General features: G+C 42.5%; 1 protein-coding gene across 2 annotated transcripts in view; it reads left to right on the forward strand.

Annotated features, from left to right (window-relative positions):
* The window catches only part of LOC118363094 (X-linked interleukin-1 receptor accessory protein-like 2), a 530,410-nt gene that overhangs the window by 429,923 nt on the left and 84,114 nt on the right, over positions 1–16,373 (forward strand). For both annotated transcript variants that reach the window (XM_052488072.1, XM_052488073.1), the window contains one exon: positions 5,917–5,991. In XM_052488072.1, coding sequence (XP_052344032.1) covers positions 5,917–5,991 — 75 coding nt within the window. The remainder of the gene's footprint in view (positions 1–5,916; positions 5,992–16,373) is intronic.

A 16,373-nucleotide genomic window follows, 5' to 3' on the forward strand; every position in this document is an offset into this window, starting at 1 on the left:
CTGTAGTTCATTTGCAAAGTGGAAATTAACAAGCATACTGAATATTGCAACAGGAGCACTGAAAATCCATGAATGGAAACAGACAGGGTGCTAAACAGTGCAACCGGATGGGAAATGATTTGTTAGATCTTAAATACCATAATATTTGATCATTTTACCCCTCCTTTAAAAAGCAAAATATGCTAAGTACTATGATAAAGAAAGCAATGATCATATGGACTTTCCTCAGAGCAGCCCAGGGTTGCTTACTTTGAAGTTCATGAGCAGAATTCTGCATGGGAATTTGCAGATGTGCAGTACCAAACTGCAATGGTAAATAACATGTTCACTGTGCCTGCATGAACAGAATATTCCCATACCATAGCCACACTGTTTGATGCATTCCCTTTGAAGAGTATTATTAATAGGCCTAAGCATGGCCATATACAATATGTTACTACTTCATTTGTGTGTAGGAGTGTTATCTCTTGGGCCGCTGAGCTGAGGGGGCTGAGCTCTCAGGAGCAAGGTGCTGCAGCAGATAGGGGTCCGGACGAGGTGACCTACATGAGCCCAGGGGCTGCTGAGGGGCCGGCGTCCAGTGAGGGTTGTCCTGCCGGATGGAGAATATTAAGTGGCTGTGGGTCTGCAGGCATGTGTGCTCTCTCTGGCTCCTTACTTGACAAGAATGATAGCTTTCATTTGAATGCTAAAGCTGCGGCTGTCCTCCCCAAGATGGATGAGGGGTCCCAGCTTCATCCCTCATACAATGGAGAGACCAAATTAAATGGTGGCCAAAAAGATCAAATAAAATTCATAACTTACCATCTTTTACTCTGTCCTTGAGTTGAAGGTTACTCTGAGTCTCCTGGTGAATGGATGGAGTTAACTGCACTCTGCCAGATATGCAGAACAAGCTAACCTTATTGCTCTTTATATCATTAGTGGTTGTGTATACAGTGAATGCGGAGTCAATATTTTCACTGACTTTGCACTTTATATTCAATACAGGCATTTTTATATGCAGTGCAACAGCGATTTAAGCTTTTCATGCTGCACATTTGTCTTGTATTATACAAGGATTACATTAACCATAGGTAATATTCTGACAGTTTAAATTGGCTTTGAAAGTTCAGACTTCAAATCAAATTTTATTAGTCACATGCGCCGAATACAGCAGGTGTAGACCTTACAGTGAAATGCTTACTTACAAGCCCCTAACCAACAATGCAGTTTAAAAAATATGAATAAGAATAAGAAATAAAAGTAACAAGTAGTTAAAGAGCAGCAGTAAAATAATAATAGCGAGACTGTATACAAGGGGTACCGGTACAGAATCAATGTGCGGCGGCACCGGTTAGTCGAGATAATTGAGGTAATATGTACATGTAGGCAGAGTTATTAAAGTGACTATGCATAGATAATAATAGAGAGTAGCAGCAGCGTAAAAGGGGGGGGGGGGTGCAATGCAAATAGTCATTTGATTAGATGTTCACAAGTCTTATGGCTTGGGGGTAGAAGCTATTTAGAAGCCCCTTGGACCTAGACTTGGCGCTCCGGTACTACTTGCCGTGTGGTAGCAGAGAGAACAGTCTATGACTAGGCTGGCTGGAGTCTTCAACAATTTTTGGGGCCTTCCTCTGACACCGCCTGGTATAGAGGTCCTGGATGGCAGGAAGCTTGGCCCCGGTGATGTAATGGGCCGTACACATTACCCTCTGTGGTGCCTTGTAGTCGGAGGCCGAGCGGTTGCTATACCAGACAGTAATGCAACCCACCAGGATGCTCTCGATGGTGCAGATGTAGAACCTTTTGAGGATGTGAGGACCCATGCCAAATCTTTTCAGTCTCTTGAGGGGGAATAGGTTTTGTCGTTCCCTCTTCATGACTGTCTTGGTGTGCTTGGACCATGTTAGTTTAGTGTGATATGGACACCAAAGAACTTGAAGCTCTCAACCTGCTCCACTACAGCCCCGTCCATGAGAATGGGGATGTGCTCGGTCCTCCATTTCCTGTAGTCCACAATCATCTCCTTTGTCTTGATCACGTTGAGGGAGAGGTTGTTTTCCTGGCACCACCCGGCCAGGTCTCTGACCTCCTCCCTATAGGCTGTCTCGTAGTCCACAATCATCTCCTTTGTCTTGATCACGTTGAGGGAGAGGTTGTTATCCTGGCACCACTCGGCCAGGTCTCTGACCTCCTCCCTATAGGCTGTCTCGTCGTTGTTGGTGGTCAGGCCTACCACTGTTGCGTCATCAGCAAACTTAATGATGGTGTTGGAGTCGTGCCTGGCCGTGCAGTCATGAGTGAACAGGGAGTACAGGAGGGGACTGAGTACGCAGCCCTGAGGGGCCCCTGTGTTGAGGATCAGCGTGGCGGGTGTGTTACCTACCCTTATCACCTGGGGGCGGCCCACCAGGAAGTCTAGGATCCAGTTGCAGAGGGGGGTGTTTAGTCCCAGGGTGCTTAACTTATTGATGAGCTTTGAGGGCACTATGGTGTTTAACGCTGTGCTGTAGTCAATGAATAGTATTTTCAAATAGGCGTTCCTTTTGTCCAGGTAGGAAAGGGCAGTGTGGAATGCAATAGAGATTACATCATCTGTGGATCTGTTAGGGCGGTATGGAAATTGGAGTGGGTCTAGGGTTTCTGGGATAATGGTATTGATGTGAGCCATGCCGAGCCTTTCAAAGCACTTCATGGCTACAGATGTGAGTGCTACGATCGGTAGTCATTTAGGCAGGTTACCTTAGTGTTCTTGGGCACAGGGACAATGGTGGTCTGCTTAAAAAATGTTGATATTACAGACTCGGAGAGGGAGAGGTTGAAAATGTCAGTGAAGACACTTGCCAGTTGGTCAGCATATGCTCGCAGTACACGTCCTGGTAATCTGTCTGGCCCTGCGGCCTTGTGAATGTTGACCTGTGTGAAGGTCTCACTCACATCGGCTGTGGAGAGCGTGATCACACCGTTGTCCGGAACAGCCAGTGCTCTCGTGGGTGTTTCAGTGTTATTTGCCTCAAAGCGAGCATAGAAGTAGTTTAGCTCATCAGGTAGGCTTGTGTCACTGGGTAGCTCTCAGCGGTGCTTCCCTTTGTAGTCTGTAATAGTTTGCAAGCCCTGCCACGCGCACGCGCACGCGTGTGCACGCGCACGCGCTCCAGCAGGTGTATCTCACTGATCATCCCTAAAGCCAACACCTCATTTGGCCGCCTTTCGTTCCAGTACTCTGCTGCCTGTGACTGGAACGAATTGCAAAAATCGCTGAAGTTGGAGACTTTTATCTCCCTCTCCAACTTCAAACATCAGCTATCCGAGCAGCTAACCGATCGCTGCAGCTGTACATAGTCTATAGGTAAATAGCTCACCCTTTTTCACCTACCTCATTCCCATACTGTTTTTATACTGTTTTTATTTATTTACTTTTCTGCTCTTTTGCACACCAATATCTCTACCTGTACATGCCCATCTGATCATTTATCACTCCAGTGTTAATCTGCAAAATTGTAATATTCGCCTACCTCCTCATGCCTTTTGCACACATTGTATATAGACTGCCCATTTTTTTTCTACTGTGTTATTGACTTGCTAATTGTTTACTCCATGTGTAACTCTGTGTTGTCTGTTCACACTGCTATGCTTTATCTTGGCCAGGTCGCAGTTGCAAATGAGAACTTGTTCTCAACTAGCCTACCTGGTTAAATAAAGGTGAAATAAATAAATAAAACATCCGACGAGTGTCGAAGCCAGTGTAGTGCGATTCAATCTTAGTCCTGTATTGCACTTTTGATGGTTCGTCGGAGGGCATAGCGGGATTTCTTATAAGCTTCCGGGTTAGAGTCCCGCTCCTTGAATGTGGCAGCTCTAGCCTTTAGCTCAGTGAGGATGTTGCCTGTAATCCATGGTTTCTGGTTGGGGTATGTAAGTACGGTCACTGTGGGGACGACGTTCTGAAATGATTCCTTTTAACAAGTTGTTTCTTTTGTGTTGGTTTAATGCTCTGGCAAAAGAGATTATGCATTTTAACACAGAGAAGACATGCATTTTAGAATTTAAAGATATAATGAGTTTATCAGGCAGTTCAATCACCTATATATTTCTATCACCAATACAGTTCTGTCACCTATACAGTTATGTCACGTATACAGTTCAATTCACCTATACAGTTCTGTCACCTATACAGTTCTGTCACCTATACAGTTCTGTCACCTATACAGTTATGTCACGTATACAGTTCAATTCACCTATACAGTTCTGTCACCTATACAGTTCTGTCACCTATACAGTTATGTCACGTATACAGTTCAATGTCACCTATACAGTTCTGTCACCTATACAGTTATGTCACCTATACAGTTCTGTCACCTATACAGTTATGTCACGTATACAGTTCAATTCACCTATACAGTTCTGTCACCTATATAGTTATCTCACCTATACAGTTATGTCACGTATACAGTTCTGTCATCTATACAGTTCTGTCACCTATATAGTTAGCTCACCTATACAGTTCTGTCATCTATACAGTTCTGTCACCTATATAGTTCTGTCACCGATATAGTTCTGTCACCGATATAGTTCTGGCACCTATACAGTTCTGTCACCTATACAGTTATGTCACGTATACAGTTCAATTCACCTATACAGTTCTGTCACCTATACAGTTATGTCACGTATACAGTTCTATCACCTATACAGTTCTGTCACCTATATAGTTATCTCACCTATACAGTTATGTCACGTATACAGTTCAATTCACCTATACAGTTCTGTCACCTATATAGTTATCTCACCTATACAGTTCTGTCACCTATACAGTTCTGTCACCTATACAGTTCTGTCACCTATACAGTTCTGTCACCTATACAGTTCTGTCACCTATACAGTTCTCTCACCTATACAGTTATGTCACGTATACAGTTCAATTCACCTATACAGTTCTGTCACCTATACAGTTCTGTCACCTATACAGTTCTGTCACCTATACAGTTCTGTCACCTATACAGTTATGTCACGTATACAGTTCAATTCACCTATACAGTTCTGTCACCTATATAGTTATCTCACCTATACAGTTCTGGCACCTTTATAGTTCTGTCACCAATACACCAATACAAGAGTGTGTTATGCTCCCTCAACCTGTAGACATGATAGTTTGACGTCATAATATTTCACTAAAGATACTCCAGCTAACCCTATACCATGAGGTGCAGCCAGCTTTTAAATACTGTATCTTATATAATGTACATCTGTCAGGGTATGTTCTAAAGTACAGGATACATTTCACTGCTCTTAACTAAACTCCAGGATATCAAATAAATTCAGTGCGCTCACATGTTTTTAGAGCATATCTCTAGATGATTTTATGTAATTAATCCACAGAGTTTTTACATTATCAAAGTGGCCCATCATTATTCAGCCCACTGCTGTATTCCATACTCTGCTAACTGTCCTGCTAATACAAGCCTCTTGAGATCTAAAGTGGTTCTCATTTACACATCTTCTACTGTTCTCAGACTGAAAGTGTGTGTGTGTGTGTGTGTGTGTGTGTGTGTGTGTGTGTGTGTGTGTGTGTGTGTGTGTGTGTGTGTGTGTGTGTGTGTGTGTGTGTGTGTGTGTGTGTGTGTGTGTGTGTGTGTGTGTGTGTGTGTGTGTGCACTCAAATCTTTAAAAGATTAAAGATGACATCATCTTGTTTTAGAATGATTAAACTCATTGCTGGGGCTCCCACAGGCTAAGTGATTACAATATATCCTATAATGATATTTGTAAATGATGTTTGTGGAAGAGTTTTGCCGGGACTGAAATAGCTCTATTCTATTTGCATGGATTACTGATCTTGTCAACATTAGTCATTAAGAGAATCTGTGTAATCTTCAATATGTTTATTTTCTCCCCCCTGTCTGTCCTCTCAATGTGTGTTTTGTTCTTTTGCAGCTCTCCTCACAACCAGACCCCCAAAGGTCCTGTTCCCCACTGAGAGACAGGCCAGTGTTATAGATGTCCAACCGGGTAAGTCTTCCCCATGGGGCCAGTGCTAACTCTCTCCTCTCCATAGAGCAGACAAGTGTAATTATAGACTGCAACAGTCAGGGGCTCCTTGCTGCTTTCTTCAAAACACATTTTACTGCAGTGCCTTTTGGCTGGGGATACAGGACCATGGCTATGTCAATATAGTTTTGGAGCTCTGTTTGTTGGAATGTCCTCTACTGTAAAGCAGCCGAGTGATCACCACCACTGCATTCCGATGCCTCAGTCAACCCCATTAAAAGGGGGTGCTGCAATCAGCCAAATATGCCTTAGGGGGAATTTGCTATACATAAATCTGGGGGCTAATAGAAAGTGTAATACATAAGGCAGGCAGAGAGAACAGAACACAGCAGCAACACTGGCATGCAGGATTCCCCTGACCCTCTGTCCATATTTAATGATGTGCTTGTTCTAACCTGGGGGAGGTGCCCGGCTGTCACCAACCTCTCATTCTCCAAACGCTCAACTCATTCTCCTTACACAATGTACTGTAGCCATTTTAATAGGAGGGCCCAAATCCACTGGGATCAAAATCAAATCAAATCAAATCGAATTTATTTATATAGCCCTTCGTACATCAGCTGATATCTCAAAGTGCTGTACAGAAACCCAGCCTAAAACCCCAAACAGCAAACAATGCAGGTGTAAAAGCACGGTGGCTAGGAAAAACTCCCTAGAAAGGCCAAAACCTAGGAAGAAACCTAGAGAGGAACCGGGCTATGTGGGGTGGCCAGTCCTCTTCTGGCTGTGCCGGGTAGAGATTATAACAGAACATGACCAAGATGTTCAAATGTTCATAAATGACCAGCATGGTCAAATAATAATAAGGCAGAACAGTTGAAACTGGAGCAGCAGCACAGTCAGGTGGACTGGGGACAGCAAGGAGCCATCATGTCAGGTAGTCCTGGGGCACGGTCCTAGGGCTCAGGTCCTCCGAGAGAGAGAAAGAAAGAGAGAATTAGAGAGAGCATATGTGGGGTGGCCAGTCCTCTTCTGGCTGTGCCGGGTGGAGATTATAACAGAACGTGGCCAAGATGTTCAAATGTTCATAAATGACCAGCATGGTTGAATAATAGTAAGGCAGAACAGTTGAAACTGGAGCAGGAGCATGGCCAGGTGGACTGGGGACAGCAAGGAGTCCTCATGTCAGGTAGTCCTGGGACATGGTCCTAGGGCCCAGGCCAGTTGAAACTGGAGCAGCAGCATGGCCAGGTGGACTGGGGACAGCAAGGAGTCATCATGTCAGGTAGTCCTGGGGCATGGTCCTAGGGCTCAGGTCCTCCGAGAGAGAGAAAGAAAGAGAGAAGGAGAGAATTAGAGAACGCACACTTAGATTCACACAGGACACCGAATAGGACAGGAGAAGTACTCCAGATAAACAAACTGACCCTAGCCCCCCGACACATAAACTACTGCAGCATAAATACTGGAGGCTGAGACAGGAGGGGTCAGGAGACACTGTGGCCCCATCCGAGGACACCCCCGGACAGGGCCAAACAGGAAGGATATAACCCCACCCACTTTGCCAAAGCACAGCCCCCACACCACTAGAGGGATATCTTCAACCACCAACTCTTCAACCATCAACCATCAGAGAAAACAACACAATTATTTGAAATCTGTTTACATTACACTCAATTTTAAACATTTTACCAGAACATTCCTACCACATATTCATACTACAGTGTGCTTTCAACACTAACCATGCAAAAAGCCCTGCCTGCGAAATATACAAACACTATTCAAATCTTACTCTGGAGCTCAGTGCCAGTTGACAATAACAAAACAAGTGTGAGGAAGGCATATTTAAGCTGTCGAGTCAGGGTAAATTGTAGGCCATTATTTCACATGCATCAACACAGAGACTGGGAGGAGACAGCTGAAGAGCCAAGGAGAATCTTCTTCCTCTTCTTCTTCTTCACCTTTTGGTATTTCAATAATACACTTATCAGCTGGCTCCGAGATGACTGTTGGACGAGCGCTCTATTGTCCCGTGCAGTGTTCACATGTCATTTTGCTGTGTTTAATTTGGGATTTTGTTAGCCTAACTTTACAGATACGGTAATTGTCTACTTTAAGTCAAGGTTGTGTTTTAGTGGGTGATTGGCACTTGGAACACCAATTACCCCCAGTGTTCACTGTTCAGTGGTCTTGCTAGAGGCTGTTAGGTTGTTTCTTAAATTATGTGTATTTTTCCCCAGTATCAGAAAACCCTGTTACTTAAGCATGCATAGTAGCTTTCTGGATACTACACAAACTGGACCTTATGCCTTGCTTTACAACCCAGCCAGGACATTAAATTGCAGTTCTTCCTATTGAACACAGTGACTTTTTCATGTGTCTGAAGGCTCTGTAGGGAACAATAAATATCCTTACCGCGTTACCATTCTCAATCGTTACCTTTCTCTGCTTGGTATTAATATTTCTGATAGGATGAAGAGTCGAGCAGCCCCAACCCAATTAAACTTAATAGAGTTAGCAGTCTGTGTAACGCAGCATAAATCTCTATCATCCAGCATCCAACCCTGCTCCCTACAATGGATTTCATACCTTCTGTCACAGACATTCCATCCGTGCGCATCAGGATTTACTGAGTGTCTGGGCATCTGGAGATTTAGCCCCTGTTAACTTAGAATATAATGATGCTACTTGCTCCTACAATATTGTCAACTTCTCTTGATTTATGTTGTTATTATTTTCACATTCTGCAATGGGTACAACGATTTTTTTATTGAGTTTGACTATTTGATATGAAAAAAAGGCTATTTTATGTTAAGCAATTTGTGTGAATGAAGACGAGTAATGGTCTCAATGATCTAGTCTCCCTCTGGGGCACTGGTCATTTACACTGAGCTGGGCACGCTAATAACAAAATTATACGTACAGATTTGTTACCACCGACATTCAGCCATGACTATACCCAGTCTGTTAATGTAATTGTGACATTCTCAGCAAACATGCTTATTTATGTTTCAAGAGACCTAACAGATTGAATGAAGTCCTTTTTCACGTGCGCAATATCATATCCAATCCCCATCTAATCAAATAAAAAATGAGGTTTTAACTGCTTCTCTTCAAATGGGCAAAACAGCAATGCCCCCTTAAAAAGGAAAGGGCTCCCTGACAAGAACCTGTAGCCTCACAAAATTGGTAATTAATTGTTGTGCAGCGGGCACTGTGGTGCGTTCTGGCGGCTGGACCATTAGGCCACAGCTGTCAGTGTTTATTAGCTGAGGAGACACTAAGTGCAGAGAAGATTTAATAGCTCCATAGAAATCAGCTCCCCCGTATCCTTTACACGAGAAGGACCTATTATTATCCCCATGGCGCCTGATTAGCCGCCGGAGCATCTGAGAGGATTGACACAATAAAGGACTGAGGAGAGGAGAGAGATGCTGTGTGTCTGTGGATCTGCCTACTCTTCATGGACAGCCCCACGCTGTGGAGGGCGAGAGGAGAGGCCATATTAAGACACAACTTGTGAGATTACACTCAGGCTTCTGACTGGATGGATCCACTGTGGAGGGGTGGGGAGGGAGAGAGGGGGGAGTGTTAGCACGATATTCCAGGAAAGCACATTATTCATCACAAAAATCGTCATATAGGTTGTCTTGACGTCCGGTAAATGGCAGGTCATAAATAGCGGTGTTGATTGAACGCCACATTCCTTCGTATTCACCTTGATCTAATCACAGGGTCGATGACAAACGGACAGTGTCATCCTCACGTTGGCCATTCCAGTTATGTGATGCCTTCAGTTCTCCCACAGAGCACGGAGCATGGCTCCAGCATCTCCTGCTTCTGCTTGGCACTTCAGTTTCATCAAATATGTCTCTGTAATGCAGTGTCTGGGTATTTATGCTTTATATAAATACCCCAAGAGTGACAGGAATCATCCCGTTGAGTGCAGAGAGAGCTGGGAATCAGAATGAGTAACAGCAGAGCGATGGCGCTCTGAGAAGGAACATCTCTCTCTCACTATCAATTGTCATCAGAGTTGGTTGCAGGACTCATACATATGTTAATACGCTGGTTTTGCATCTGAATTGAAGGGAGGGGGAGAGAGTGAGAGGACAGGAACAGAATCCCCCGTGTGTATCTGAGTACTACAGAATCAAGACGTAATACTTAACATTGATAAACCACGGGCTATTATGGCAGTAAAATGAGCTTTGCCTTCAGATCATTGTTTTGGGTGTGTTTGCAGTGTAGTGTGTTTATTCCCATGTTAGCCTCTAGCAGTGGCTCATTCCTCTGCTTGGAGCTAGAGTATAACCAGAATCCTATATTTAGAATCATAAATTCCTTATACAGCCATAGCTTTGTTGATTTGAGTGGGCTTTCTGAATCTGAGGCCCAGCATATTGCTGATTCGAGAGTGATTTGTTAAATTGATAATGTACTTTTAATGCCAGTTTAACTTTGAAGTTGCCATATGTGGTATATTTTAATTTGTTTCAAACAATGTCTGTAGGCCACAGTAGTATATCAAATGTATGAGGATGTATGAGTAGAAAAAGATGATCAAGCCAAGGAAGAACAAAGACAGTGCTCATCATGCATGTTTTATTCCAAAACCCACATCTACAGTTGCATTTTAATGTCGTTCTGTTTCCCAAAATTATTATTATTATATTAAAATATACTTGCCAATTAAGGCTGTCACTTTTTTTGTGACTGTTTCAGAAAGGTCTGCTGATTTTCTGTATATAATAGCAAGGCACACAGCAAATTTGCAAGTGTTAAAATCTTGGTTTAAAGGTAATAGTGATTCTACTGGGGATTGTGGGATTGAAGTGGGGATTGAAATTGACTCCACGTGCGCTGAATAAAGTAAGTGTTATTTGAATTACAGTGGAATCAACACTGTGTGGTGTTGTTACTCGGGTGTGTTGTTAGTTCATTTACGTTAACTCTTTGAGTGAAAAAGACGTGGGAGGGGCCTCATTGTCATTCTTCCCAGAATGCTTTGTTGCAGGTAGATTTTTAGAATAGTTTTAATATATACATGTTTCTGCATGCACAGATGTATATATTATTATTATTACTATACAAAGATAAATAACTTACATTTTTATAAACTAATCCAATCTGTAAGGGGATGAATTTATTAAAGCTGTTTCTGAGATGGTTCTTCCAGTTTAGATTTAGGTAGGCTTGGTTATCAAGACCTCCATCAGTCATTCTGAATGCAGGTTGTGGGTGATAATTGTTGGATATCCGACAGGAATTACTAATCGCTTTGCATATTGTGACTTGGAGGTCTGATGTGGACCATGAGACAAGACCAGACCACAAAATTGAGGATAAATAGGCCATAAGTAAATGCCTTATGAAATGTACAATATATGGTCATTAAGGGTTTACTTTGAATTCAAACACATTCACTTGGTAAAGGCTTTAGGACTAGAAGTCATTGAATGCAACAACCATGTCTCTGTCACAAACAAACACAGACATATCTGTGACATTCCCTTGAAAGGCATGCTGGGAAATATGCAAATAAGACTTTACAACCTACAATGTTGCCCCTCCCCCCACAAAAATACTGTAACACCACATGTGTTATTCCCAACCATAAACAAGTGTAACATCATCAGCTTTAATAAAGTGTTAATTTAAGTTGACATTTGCAACACCCATGGTGTTACGGATCCAACACTCCAACACAGGGGTGTTACTTTGAAAAGTGTTAGTTTAACGATATGTCAGGGGATCTGTGAGTGTTAAAATTCTGATCTCAAATTTGCTGTGCAGCAAGGCATGGACAATAGCCAACAGGATATCACAGTATCATTCTAATTGCAGGGGGAATATTTCAATTGTTTAGCTGTCTTGGTCTTTCTATAATTAAAGATTGCAAAGCTGGTGTATGGAACGCCAAGGAGGTCCCATTCCTCATGTCAAAGATAAACTCCACATGGCAGTTTGCTAAAATGAAAGCACGTCATCTGAGTGCGACATATATTTGTTGTTGTTGAATGCTGTCGAACGCTGAATCCTAAACTTAAGACCTCGGTTTTAAAGCTGACAGTGTTTTTATATACTTTTATTTTATTTTGAAACCTGGGGCTCTGTTGGGCAAAATTTCTGTGAGCGCTCCTGTCTGTCCTGGAATCCTGTCAGATTCCATATAGGGGGAGAGACTCGAAAGCCCAGCTAGCCTAGCTGGCTCGGCTGTCTCAAATGGAGTCCGTTATTGAATGTTTCCAGCATTTCAGGAGCTGTGTTTACTTTGCTTTGCTCCTGGACAATGTGGACTGCGCTGACTTTCACTGTAGCAACTGCTTGCGGAGGACTACAGCAGCGAAATGGATACTCCTTAGCAAGCAAGTAGCAAACCTACATAAGCTACTGGGGAACTCACACCCACCTACTTTTTCTTTTACTTCCACCCCAGTAACCGGGCGCTACTCTGGTCTGGTGGAAGTTTCACAGCTGTGTCGGCTCTCCACAGGGGTCTCCCCCTTCCCTGGAGAACGAAGCTGATCGCGACTCAACCAACCAGCCAAGGAGGTACGTCACTTGCCGTGAAAGTTGAAGATGGCATCCTCTGGCAACGGGGGTCTCCATGGAGTTGTTGAGCCTGGAACTTATGCAGACCAGAAACAGCTTTGCCGCTTCGTCCTTGGTGGCTTCCCATTCAAGATCAGATCCGGAGGTACCTGCGTCTTCATCCTGGGCTCTATCTCCCTCTTTGGTGGCTTCAAGTTCAGATCCTCAGAGCTTACTAGACCGTGAGGCTGCTTGAGAGACCGGCCCATTCAACATCACCAGCTTCCATCATTGTGAGAAACATCTCGGTCCCCAAGGCCAAAACCCTGTGCTACCAAGGAGTGTGAGTACAGGACCTAACAAGGCTACTTCTGACTGTTCTACCACAGATTCCGAGACCTGACACTATCATAGTCCATGTGGGGTCAAACGACATCAGGAGGACTAGCTCGGATCATTTGAAAATAGATTATAAAGAACTGATTTTAGCATTAAAAGACTCCAAAAAACTGCCAATAATTTCAGGTCCAGTACCATCGTTGGGCTGCGGGTGTGAAAGATTCAGCAGACTGCTGACATCTGGATAAAAGACTACTGTAGCTCTAATGGAGTCACTTTTATTGATAACTTTGTCACCTTCTGGAAATAGAAGATACTCTACAGGAATGATGGAGTCCATCCAAATCATCTAGGCTTCTGGACTCTGTCCACGCATTTCAAGGCAACGTTGAAACAATGATTGGTAAATGATCCAAGACCAGCTCAGTTAATCCCTACCATTGTAACAATGAGTCGTCATAATGCTGCATCAATGTACATGATCTTAGAGGCATTGGCAAACACAATGTAGGTAATTTAATTTATGTATCACTAATTCGGGCCGACAGGGTAGCCTAGTGGTTAGAGCATTGGACTAGTAACTGAAAAGTTGCAAGTTCAAATCCCCGAGCTGACAAGGTACAAATTTGTCGTTCTACCCCTGAACAGGCAGTTAACCCACTGTTCCTAGGCCGTCATTGAAAATAAGAATTTGTTAATAACTGACTTGCCTAGTTAAATAAAGGTTAAAAAAAATGTTTAAAAAATTGCACTGAATATATCTGTTTATCCTACAGCTATTGTAAGCATTAATCATGAGCTTATAAACCAGAGTTAGTACTGAGGCGGTGTGCAATAGTAGGAAGACCACTTTATGCAGCTCACCCTGCACTATCAGCACCAATGATAACCTCTGATAAGCTTCCCAGTAAAGCATTAAAGACAATCAAGCAATATTAACATACTGTTGAAGTCGGAAGTTTACATACACCTTAGCCACGTACATTTAAACTCAGTTTTTCACAATTCCTGACATTTACTCCTAATAAGAATTCACTGTCTTAGGACAGTTAGGATCACCACTATATTTTAAGAATGTGAGATGTCAGAATAATAGTAGAGAGAATTATTTATTTCAGCTTTTATTTCTTTCATCACATTCCCAGTGGGTCAGAAGTTTACATACACTCAATTGGTATTTGGAAGCATTGCCTTTAAATTGTTTAACTTGGGTCAAACATTTTGGGTAGCCTTCCACAAGCTTCCCACAATAAGTTGGGTGATTTTTGGCCCATTCTTCCTGACAGAGCTGGTGTAACTGAGTCAGATTTGTAGGCCTCCTTGCTCGCGCACGCTTTTTCAGTTCTGCCCACACATTTTCTATAGGATTGAGGTCAGGGCTTCATGATGGCCACTCCAATACCTTGACTTTGTTGTCCTTAACACATTTTGCCACAACTTTGTACGTATGCCTGGGGTCATTGTCCATTTGGAAGACCCAATTGCGACCAAGCTTTAACTTCCTGACTGATGTCTTAAGATGTTGCTTTAATATATCCACATAATTTTCCCACCTCATGATGCCATCTAGTTTGTGAAGTGCACCAGTCCCTCCTGCATAGCACCCCCACAACATGATGCTGCCACCCCCGTGCTTCATGGTTGGGATGGTGTTCTTCGGCTTGTAAGCATCCCCCTTTTTCCTCCAAACATAACGATGGTCATTACGGCCAAACAGTTCTATTTTTGTTTCATCAGACCAGAGGACATTTCTCCAAAAAGTACAATCTTTGTCCCCATGTGCAGTTGCAAACCGTAATCTGGTTCTTTTATGGCAGTTTTGGAGCAGTGGCTTCTCCCTTGCTGAGCGGCCTTTCAGGTTATGTCGATATATGACTCGTTTTACTGTGGATATATTACACCTGTTTCCTCCAGCATCTTCACAAGGTCCTTTGCTGTTGTTCTGGGATTGATTTGCACTTTTCACATCAAAGTATGTTCATCTCTAGGAGACAGAACGCATCTCTTTCCTGAGAGGTATGACGGCTGCGTGGTTCCATGGTGTTTATACGTGCGTACTATTGCATGTACAGATGAACGTTGTACCTTCAGGCATTTGGAACTTGGCTGATTTCTTTTGATTTTCCCATTATGTCAAAGTTGATGTCAGAGTTTGAAGGGAGGCCTTGAAATACATTCACAGGTACACCTCCAATTGACTCAAATTATATCAATTAGCCTATCAGAAGCTTCTAAAGCCATGACATCATTTTCTGTAATTTTCCAAGCTGTTTAAAGGCACAGTCAACTTAGTGTATGTAAACTTCTGACCCACTGGAATTGTGATACAGTGAAATAATCTGTCTGTAATCAATTGTTGGAAAAATTACTTGTGTCATGCATAAAGTAGATGTCCTAACCGACTTACCAAAACTACACTTTGTTAACAATACATTTGTGGAGTGGTTGAAAAACGAGTTTTAATGACTCCAACCTAAGTGTATGTAAACTTCTGACTTCAACTGTATGTAGCCTAAGAAACAAGGTCCATGAAGTCAATAACTTGCTTGTAACAGATGACATTCATATTCTGACAATCTCTGAAACTCACTTAGATAATACCTTTGATACAGTGGTGGCAATACATGGTTATAACATCTACCGAAAATACATAAATGCCAACGGAGGTGGTGTTGCAGTCTATATTCAGAACCACATTCCTGTAAAACTTAGAGACAATTTAATGTTAAATACTGTTGAAGTAATATGGCTACAGGTTTATCTGCCTCACCTAAAGCCCATTCTTGTGGGAAGCTGCTATAGACCAAGTGCTAACAGTCAGTATCTGGATAATGTGTGAAATGCTTGATAATGTATGTGATATCAACAGAGAAGTATATTTTCTGTGTGATTGAAATATTGACTGGCTATCATCAAGCTGCCCACTCATTCTAAGTGTAACCAGTGCCTGCAACCTGGATCCGGTTGTCAGTCAACCTACCAGGGTAGTTACAAACAGCACATGAATTAAATCATCAACATGTATTGATCACATCTTTGATAATGCTGCAGATGTTTGCTTTAAAGCAGTATCCAAATCCATAGGATGTAGTGATCACAATATAATAGCCACATCTAGGAAAACCAAAGTTCCAAAGGCTGGGCCTAATATAGTGTATAAGAGGTCATACAATACGTTTTGTTGTGATTCATATGTTGATGATGTAAATTATATTTGCTGGTCTGTGGTGTGTAATGAGGAGCAAACAGACGCTGCACTTGACGAATTTACGAAACTACTTATTCCAGTTACTAATAAGCATGTACCCATTAAGAAAATGACTGTAAAAACGGTTAAATCCCCTTGGATTGACGAGGAATTGAAAAATTGTATGCTCGAGAGGGATGAGGCAAAAGGTATGGCAATTAAGTCTGGCAGCCCAACTGATTGGCAAACATATTGCAAATTAATAAATCATGTGACTAAACTAAATCAAAGTCAAAATGAACTGCACTATGAAACAAAGATAAATTATATAAGGAATGATAGT

Source organism: Oncorhynchus keta, chromosome 30 (assembly GCF_023373465.1).
Source record: "Oncorhynchus keta strain PuntledgeMale-10-30-2019 chromosome 30, Oket_V2, whole genome shotgun sequence".
Taxonomy (NCBI): Eukaryota; Metazoa; Chordata; class Actinopteri; order Salmoniformes; family Salmonidae; genus Oncorhynchus; species Oncorhynchus keta.